The 9,799-nt window shown below is 48.1% G+C and overlaps 1 protein-coding gene and 1 non-coding gene across 2 annotated transcripts in view; both read left to right on the forward strand.

The window, feature by feature from the left end:
* The first annotated feature begins 237 nt into the window (after nucleotides 1-237).
* On the forward strand, nucleotides 238-320 carry TRNAL-CAG. The gene has a single exon. It is a non-coding gene; the product is annotated as a tRNA-Leu (tRNA).
* A 9,129-nt stretch (nucleotides 321-9,449) lies between these two features.
* PLLP (plasmolipin) overlaps nucleotides 9,450-9,799 on the forward strand; it is a 30,853-nt gene continuing 30,503 nt past the window's right edge. Inside the window, exon 1 of the mRNA XM_015412821.1 lies at nucleotides 9,450-9,735. Within this exon, the coding sequence (XP_015268307.1) occupies nucleotides 9,601-9,735 (135 nt within the window). The 5' untranslated portion in view covers nucleotides 9,450-9,600. The remainder of the gene's footprint in view (nucleotides 9,736-9,799) is intronic.

Genomic DNA, 9,799 nt, shown 5'->3' on the forward strand with positions numbered 1-9,799 from the left:
CTTATAAAAGCATGTTCTCTGAATGAATCGCCGGCACTAAGACCCAGAGCACGCCAAACGGGTCTCTCTCTCCCCCTCTCCACTGCGCCGGGTCTTCAAGCAGGATATTTGCGGCAGGAGCAAACGGCAGCAAATGAAAATGAAAACGCGCCTGTGCAAACTTGTTGGGGCTGATAAAGTCCTCCACCCACCCTTTTAAAATCTTTTCTATGAGAAAACAAGCCAGTCAATCAGTCAGTCAGGATGGCCGAGCGGTCTAAGGCGCTGCGTTCAGGTCGCAGTCTCCCCTGGAGGCGTGGGTTCGAATCCCACTTCTGACAAAGCTGATATTTTTTTTCCTGCCCCTTCCTTCCTTTAAAAATTCCTTCTCTGCTTTCAGCAGGCCTCCCGGGCTTCTGGCTTCGCAAACCGGACCCGGTGTCTGCGAACACACAACAGCTGGGCAGTACGGCGGGCGTGGCTTCTGCTCTTTCATACGGGTGCACTGTTGCCGAAAGGCTAGGGAGCTGTGCAAAAAGCCTCGCTTCTCTCCCACGCTCATTTTCGCTGTCGGGATTCGCAGTACAGAAACACGGGCGGACTCTTCCAACTGTGTTTTTCTTCGCCGTTGAACCAGAAATGTTGTCTTGATGTGTCAGTAGAGGGGAGAGTTGCAAGTCGAAGCAAAACACCCAAATCTCAATTGCAAGCAGCCCCAAAGTTATAAAGCTTGTATCTATCGAATAATATCAACACAGCGTACTTTCAATATTTTAAGTGCTGAAGACCACTTTTACTTTTTATTCCAGCAGGTGTGTGTGGGGGGGGTGTTACTGTTTCTAAAAGCTGAAAAGAGACTAGGGGGGGGAGGTCAGCTCCTATCCCTCGCCCTCCACGTCCGAGGCGTTTATTTGGCGGGCACGGACCTTCCTCCCTCAACAAAGCCCATGATTCCCAGGCAAACTTGAACCTAACCCAGACACGCTTCGTTGAAAAAAAAAGTATAATCTTAAATGTGTGGCCAGGCACGCCACCTACTGGTTCGGATGCAACATTGCAAAGGGGGGAGGCGTATTTGTGAGCAAGAGATGCCAGCCTCCAGGTGGGACCTGGGGATCCCCTGGCCGGAAATGAATCGCTACAGCCGGAAGAAAGGGAACTCCAAAAAAAGACCAGCACCAGGAAAGGACGCCACCGACTACCGCAGGCAAGACAACAATCAAAGATACGCCGGAAAAAGGGTGCCTGGTATCTTCGTTGAAAAAAAAACAAGTATAATCTTAAATGGATGGCCAGGCACGCCACCTACTGGTGCGGACGCAACATTACAAAGGGGGGAGGCGTATTTGTGGGCAAGAGATGCCAGCCTCCAGGTGGGACCTGGGGATCCCCTGGAATTACGGCTCACCTCCAGACTACAGAGATCAGTTCCCCCATGCGTTGGAGGGTGGACTTGGTCGCATTGTACTTTACGGAGGTCCCTACCCTCCTCACTTTACAATCCCCAAATCTCCAGGAGTTTCCCAACCTTGGTCTGGCAACCCTACTCCCCCATCCAGCAATCCTGTTGCAAATGCATGTTCTTCTTTATCCCCCTGTGTGGACTAAGCAAAAAGTCAGGGCGGAGGCTCCACTTGTAATGTTAAAAACAGCCACTGGAAGGAGATGGGCAACATTTGCCTTAAACCCTTAGCCTCAACCAGGGTGAGGGCTTTTCCGGCCCTTGCCCCAGCCTGGTGGAACATTTTGAGATCAGGGCCCTGAGGGACCTAGTACAGTTCCACAGAGCTCCTAAAACACAGCTGTTCTGCAGGCCCGTAGCTACAGTGGGGCATCTCGGGGCTAGGCCCCCTGACTTCCCACCTAGGCCAGGGTGTCACGGCCTTCTCCCACGGATTAAATTGATTAGCCAGTGCCCCCTGCGAAATTTAAATGCCCCCTGACTTAAAAAAAATTTCTGGCTACAGGCCTGATGTTCTGCCAGGTCTTTGGTTGAGGTGGCCAGTGTTCGATCCATCCTGGCCCCTCCTGTTCATGACCTTTTCCCAGTGCCCTGCTGTCCTGGATATTACTTGGGCACTGGAATTTTGGGGGGTAATTATTCCATGAGGCATGGGTTTCAGTTTTAGCTGCTATTGCTATTTATTATTTTATTGTTTTTAGTGTTTATTGCTTTTATGTTGTGAGCCTCCCCCAGCCCATTTTTGGGGGTCGGGTGGGGTATGAATTAAATAAACAAACCCATTTATTCTACCTCCCCCAAAATGGGCACTCACTCTCTCGCCTCCCAAACAATTGCATTCAGGAGAGATACCAGATGGTCATCTCTGTATCATCCCAGCAAGTCTGGCATGAAGGGGCCACCACTCCTTTCCCGGCCCTGGTGCGTATTGGCAGCCAGGGATTTGCAGCTAGCTCATCTGGATTAATGATCTGAGTCTGCTCTTCAGGAATTGAGGTGTCAGAGATTACTCCCTACCTCAGTAAAACATTAACTACTGCCTAGACCCAGTTAATCATTCCTCCTTAGGTAGCTATAGCGAGCCAAGATGGGCAAGGGTCACACACACACACCCTTCTGTGCACCCTGCCCCTGTTGTCTGGTCAAGGCCACTGGAATTATTCCAGGGGAAAGTGTGCTCATGACACTCATTCCCAAAGATCAATCTAATTTATTACAGCAAGAGCCAGTACAACAGTACAATTCTGACATAAGAAGGATTAAAACAGTAATAACATAGGAATAGTATAAAAACATTAACAAGAGAAAATTAATAAAATTAGTAAAATAAAATAATGTTAATGAGAGAATCATACAATTTTTCCAGCTAAAATAAGTTTATGTTTCCTAATAGCTAAGCAACAAAATTTTGCCACAGCATAGGTCACTGAGCTCTGAACGTCTTCTAAGAGGAAATTACCGAGGACTTCTGGCCTAAAGTCAAGATAAGACTGTAGAGGGCTAAATCTAGACAGAAGGGGCAGTATAAGATGGTCTCGTTCCTCCTGATAGAATCTGGAAAACAGGAGGACATGAGTAATTGATTCCACCATATTAGCCATGCATGGGCATATACGTTCATACGTTCGCTCATTCCCAACAACCTCCTGGGAGAGCAAAGTCACCAGTGATTTCTTTTTTATATATATAAATTTATTTAATTATTTTCCATATCAAACAGTAATACAAAATTATAATCATTTACAACATATTTTGGAGTTAGACATTGTTTTCCAACCAACTGTCTACTTTCTGCCATCGTTTTTTAAACACATTTTCATCCTTTCCCGACAAAATCATGTTTACTTTATCCATTTCTTTTATCTCTATAATTTTTGTAATTAATTCTTCTTTACTTGAGATTTTATCTGATTTCCAACATTTAGCTATCAGAATTCTGGATGTAGTAAGAATGTATAATATCAAGCGTGACTCATTATATTTTATCCCTTCTGGTAACATATTTAACAGGTATATTTCTGGGTCCAACGGGAGTTCTATTCCCACTATCTCTACAATTAGTTGTTTTATGGTTTTCCAGAATTTTACTACTTTTTCACACCGCCGCCATATGTGACAATATGAACCTATGTTCTTTTTTACACCTCCAGCAGTTTCCTGATACATTTTTATAGCATTTTGCTACCTTATCCGGAGTCCAATGCCATCTGTAGAAATTTTAAACATGTTTTCTTTGTAGGGTATAGCTCTTAGCAGTTTTATTGAGCTCCACATTTTATTTTATTTCTCTATACTTATATTAGTTCCCAGATCCTTCATCCACTTTCTCATACATGGCTTTATAATTTCCGTATGCATCTCCTCATTTAGTAAGAAATTATATAGTTTTTGTATCATTTTATCTGCCGAAGACAGCCAAATTTTGTCCAAATCTGATTTTGTTTTTGCAAAATTTCTTATTTTATCTTTAGCAAACCTTGATTTTAATTGTATTTTCTCCCAACTTGTAAGATTAATGTTTAATGCTTCAAAAGATTTCAATTCATTCTCTTTTGTTAGTAGATCTTCATAGCTGACGTACTTATTTTCATTCATTAAGTTAGGCATTATAAAGGCCTCCAACGGTGACACCCATCTAGGTATTTTTTCATAGAAATTGTCCTTTAGCCTTATTCATACCTTTATTAGTGCTTCTCTTATGGTATGCTTGTGAAAGTTTTTTTGTGTTTTGTCTTTGTCATACCATACATAGGCATGCCAGCCCATGTATAGGTCATGACCTTCTAATTTTAGCAACCTTCTGTCTTCTAGTGTTAACCAGTCCAGGGTTATTGCTGGAGAAGCAAGTTAAAGCATCTTTGTTTAAGAGAGAGAGAGAGAGAGAGAGAGAGAGGCCTTTCTCCCAACTCAGCCTAGTCCAAAAGATGGCCCCTGACTTTGATGTGGATGATCTGGCCACCTGGAACCACAGTGACATCCAGACTAGAGTAGACTGTAAATGACACAAATAAAACAAATAAGATAATAAACAAAGAAAAATAAAGGCAAAGAGACAGTGCTCGCTTCTTTAGATGCAATGGGCTTGGAGACCCTGTCCTGAGGATCCTGGTAAGGATGGCCCCCCCACCTCCAGGAGTGGCTCTGCCAGAAAGTATCATGCAAGCATGAAGTGCTGGATGAGTGATCATCACCACCCACCCCATGGTGGAGGCTCTAAAATATCCTCTAGTCCATGTCAAGTCGTACTCACTGAACTTACTCCCTTTCCTTTCCAGCTGTTCGATTCATTTGAAAGGCTGATCAAACTCAGGCCAGCTGGAGAGGATACCTGGGGAGAATGGGCCACTTGCCCACATCATCTCTGTATTCTAGAGATCAAGTCGGGCATCAGTAGGAGTGCCAGACATGTCCTTAGGAACCTCCTAGACCTAGAGGGCCATCAGAGAACCATCCTTAGCCATCTGCTTCTGGGAGCTAATTGATGCTCCAGCTATGTAGAGGCAACAAGACTAAACATCATTGCATAATCATATATCTTGGAATAGTTGATGTCTCTCTCACCCACCCCTGGTCCACCACCAATTCTGTGGTTGTTATAGTGGCCACTCAGTCGACATATGTAAGAAGCTGTCTTATAGTGAATCAGACCATTAGTCTGATTCCTTATTATCTTCTCAGATGGGCAACAGCTCTCCAGCGTCACAGGTAGAGGTCTTTCCCATTACCTACCATGTGTTCTATTTAACTGGTGATGCCGGGGGTTGAACCTGGGACTTTCAGCATGCCAAGCGGATGCTCTACTATTGAGTCACATGGCCCCTTTCCCAACTTGGGCCAACCCCTGATAAGGACACTTCAGAATGGGTGCCTTAATCCATCAGGACTAGGAAGTTAGGAGAGCTCAGTAGGTCCGAGACAGCCTCCTTTCCTTCCTTCCATCCAATAAAAGTTCTGTGATCCATAGATCTTGAGCAGTGAACAGTTATTGTAAATCATTTATTACCCAATAGACAAAAGGAGATTAAAAAATTGCAACTGCTAGGGTTTGTTGATGTTCAGCCGCACAGTCGAGTCCAACTCTTCACGACCCCATGGACCACATCACGCCAGGCCCTCCTGTCTTCCGTCGTGCTCCGTAGTTTGCTTAATTTTATGTTCGTTGCCTCGATAACACTGTCTAACCATCTCATCCTTTGCCGTCCCCTTCTTTGGGGGAGTCTTAATCACAAAGTAAAGAAGTAACCATCTCACAGGGATATGAATCAAAGCAGGCTGACAAACATGCTGAAATACAGTATCTTCTGAGGTTAATATACAATGGACACCCCGGGAGAATTTGTGCAATGGTATCAATCTTGGCTAAAGAACAGGAGCAAATTCATTCTGACTAAGATAAGCGCAAAACCCTACGCCTCATAACCACTCAAGACTGGGCTTTTAATCTGGCCAGTATGAAAGCTCTGGAAAAGACTTGGTCGGGTCAATAAATAAGTATAAAGACAACCTCCAATGGCGGAGGGAGGGACAAACTCAGCCATAAGACCTGTAACGTAAGTGCAGAACCAGCCAGACCATAGCAAAGAGAGTTGCAGGTCCTTTGCAAAACTAGTGTTGCCTGGGAAATGCAGGAGAGTCACCAAGGATGGGACAGAGACCCAGCGTGGGGACTTGGGGGAGAATGACTGTGGTTTACTAGGGTCTGAAACCTATGACCACCATATGGTATTTATGCCCAAAAATAAAACAGAAAAGGCTGGGGGGGGGACACCATAAGGAATTGTGGAGAGTGATATGGAAATCATACCTCATCTCCCTAAACTGGGCTCTTCAGGATTGGATAAACTGCCAGGAGATTGAGGAGGCTCTTCCCCCCCATCCCCCCCCCACCTGCTGCTTGTGTCATTTTGTGCTTCCTGGAGCATCCTCAGGCCACATCAGGCTGTGGTTGGATTTGCTGGAAGTGAAGGCCCTGCCCTCTGCCTCAGCCTCCAGACTTTGTGGCATGAGAGGCAGAGATAGCTAGACAGTCAGACTGACCTTTCCTTCCTATGTCTACTCTCCTGTCAGCTCTCAGGGAACAACTTCCTTCCTTCTCTTCATTCTCTCTCACACACTCTTCCCCCTCACACACACACACCAAGATGGAGGACATGTTGTCCCCATCTTGGCACCACAACTCAGATGGCCTCCCACCACTGGAGTCCACCCTTAGTTAGCTAGACTAGAATACTATCCTCTCTCTCATCTTTCCTATCCAGATTGTCGTTCTAGAATAAAGAGGCTAGTATTAGTCTGTTGAACTGGAAACATGGCTCTGTGTACTTTTGTGGCGCTCTAAGCTTTGTTACCCTGGTTGGACGCACTCCTGTGCTAGAAGCTTTATGCACTCGGCTAACTAGTCAGTGGTTCCTGGACTAACCATACCAGCTAACCCAACAGGATTTTCTATCAGTTCATTTATAAAGTCACTTTTTTTTTTGTATGCTTGGTGAACTGGTTTTTGTTCCTTTGTGATTGTAATAGAAGGGTGGCCTCTATCAGGGATTATCAATAGGAGTGACAAGAGGGGATCCCAGGAGGGCTTGCGAGAGAAGGGAAATCCTATTCCCCCCAGGGGGCCATACGCCTCCCCCGCCCCCGTGCCTGGATCTGCTTCCCTGCTACTTACGCACTGATTTCCCCCCCCCTTTCTATCGTTCCATCCTCACCTCTTCCTGGAGCTATTTTGGGTTGCTATGGCAACCCAAGATGTTCCTGAACAACTTTTAAAATATTGGAATGTAATTTTGGCAGAGTTACCCCACCTTTTGAAAAACCATATTCCCCCCCCTGCAAATCCATGGCGTCCCTCCATTTGCAGAAACCTATATTGTATCTATGACCTGGCCTGGATAGCCCCAGGCTAGCCTGATCTCACCAGAATCCGGAAGCTAAGCAGGGTCGGCGCCGGCTAGTGTTTGTATGGAAGACCTCCAAGGAATACCAGGGCCAGGACGCAGAGGCAGGCCATGGCCAACCCCCATCCAAGTAGATCAGTGGCTGGGGGCTGGGTTCAAGATCTGATACAGCCATTAAGCTCCTTGGATGATCTTGGAGCCAGCCCCTCTCCCTGGGCCTAACCTACCTTATAGGGCTGTTGTTGGTGAGGATAAAAGAGGGGAGGGGACATTCTCTGCTTCAGTGACTGATGGAAGTCGGGTAGGAGAAAGTGGAAAGTTCCCCTGGGGAAGGGACTTCCTCGCTTTTCTAGTAAAACGTAACCAGGAACTTCTGGCGATTGTTTCGGCCTTTCTCTCCAGGCTTGGCACAACGGTCCCTTTTCCTCTGGCAGCAGCAGGCCTATCTAGCCTTCACAGAGGCTGGCTGGAAAATCCCCCACTCCGCTGCCCTCAGTCTCTCCCACAGATGCTCATATGATTATACATATCGTAACTACTGCTAGAATTTTGTACGTAAAATACTGGAGGAAAGAAGAAATACCATCAGGAGAAGAAATAATTTACAAACTACTAGAAACGGCAGAGATGGACAGATTAATGTTGTTACTACAAGATAAAAAAGAAGAAATTCTTGAGAAAACATGGTCAAGACTTTATAAGTGGATTGAGGTTTATTTGCAAAGCTATAGACTATAACTATATGCAAAACTATAACTATAGAAACTATAACAGAAATATGGGTTGAAACTATTTTGGCATATACATTACTTAATTGTTTAGGTGTAAAACATGATATTATGCACGTAAAAAACTTAACAGTAATAATGAGTACAAGCTCCCTATTCTGTGATGTTATGCCTTGTGAACTGTGTTGTGTGTGTCTTTGTCTATAGAAAACTAATAAAAATCTATTATTAAAAAAATTGAAAGCCTGGTGCCCTTTGGTCTTGTGGATCAGAAGGGCAGGCCACAGGATTCTGCCGTTTTCAAAATCGGGGCATGTTTTGTTTTTTAAGTGAGTCCCCATATCACGTAAATTGTGGACTTGTGGGTCACTGTACCCAAAAGGATGGGCTCCGTGGCTCTAAAATAACTCTGCCGAGGCTAACAGCCGCAGTGCTGGAGGAGATGAGTGGAATGGGGGGGAGGGAGCATGTGTGCAGTTGGCCATGGGGAGCAAGAAGGGCAAGGTGCTGCCAATGGGAAGGGAGACAGGTTGCCAACTTCTTCTCCTGGCTCTGCTCCTGCGCTTTGAAATGGCAGCCTCCAGAACATAAGAGCCCTGCTGGATCAGACCGGTGGTCCGTCTAGTCCAGCGTCCTGTGTCAGGCAATGGCCAGCCAGATACCATAGATGGCAAGTGAGTGGCAAGAATGGCGATGCATTGTTAATGGGAAAGGAACAAGGTTGCCGACTTCTCCCCCTGTCTCTGTACCTGCGCTAGGAAAGGTAGGTGGTGACCTTTCTGCCATCCAGGAAATCTCCCCAGGGAGCTTCGCCTGCTTCCCTGCCGGCAGCCAGGCCTGCTGGCTAAGGGATGCCAGCCTCCAGGTGGGACCTGGGGATCCCCCGGAATCAGAGATCAGTTCCCCTGGAGAAGACGGACGCTCTGGAGGGTGGACTCCCTGGCTGGCACTGTACCTCACTGAGGCCCCTGTACCTCCCCAGGCTCCACTCCCAGGCCTCCGGGAGTTTCCCAGCCTGGATCTGCAACCCCCCCCCCATACCTCGTCGGTGGCAGGGGGGAGGTGGCAACCCGCATTGCTCCTAGGGATGCCAGCCTCCAGGTGGGATCGGGGATCCCCCGGAATTCCTGTCCAGGCTCCAGAGATCCCCCGGAGAAAACGGATCTCTGTGGCGTTGTAGCCCCCTGTCCTGGCCCGGCCGGCTCCGCCCCGCAACCTCCGGGAAGTTCCCGACCTGGATCTGGCCGCCTCATTCCCTCCCCCCCCCCGCCGGTGGCCGGGGGGAGCTGGCACCCGGCTGGGAGGGACCCGCCTGGTCCAGGCTGCGCCTCCTCCGCTCGGGGCAGGGTTAAGGCGGCTGCCTAGGAACGGCCGGGCCGGCCCTCCCCTCTCGGCTCCGGGGACTGGCCCAGCCCTCCGCCTCCTCCTGCGCACCGGCGGCGGACGCGCCTTCCAGGCACCCCCCGGACCGACGCGACGCCCGCCTGACGCTGCCGCCGCCGCGCTCCCCGCTCCCCCTTTGGCCGAGGGAAGGATGGCGGACTTCCCGGCCAAAGTCAGCACCCGCACCAGCACCCCCGCCGGGGCGCACGGAGGCGCCGGCCGCTCGGGCTCCCTCGACCTCGAGTTCCTCCGCTCCCCCTTCGGGGTCTTGATGGTCGTCGAGATCGTGAGTAGACCAGCGGCCGGGGCGGGGACGGGGAGACGGGGAGTCCGGCCAGAGGGGCGGGGGG

Source organism: Gekko japonicus, unplaced genomic scaffold (genome assembly GCF_001447785.1).
Source record: "Gekko japonicus isolate JY-2015 unplaced genomic scaffold, Gekko_japonicus_V1.1 scaffold1029, whole genome shotgun sequence".
Lineage (NCBI taxonomy): Eukaryota > Metazoa > Chordata > Lepidosauria > Squamata > Gekkonidae > Gekko > Gekko japonicus.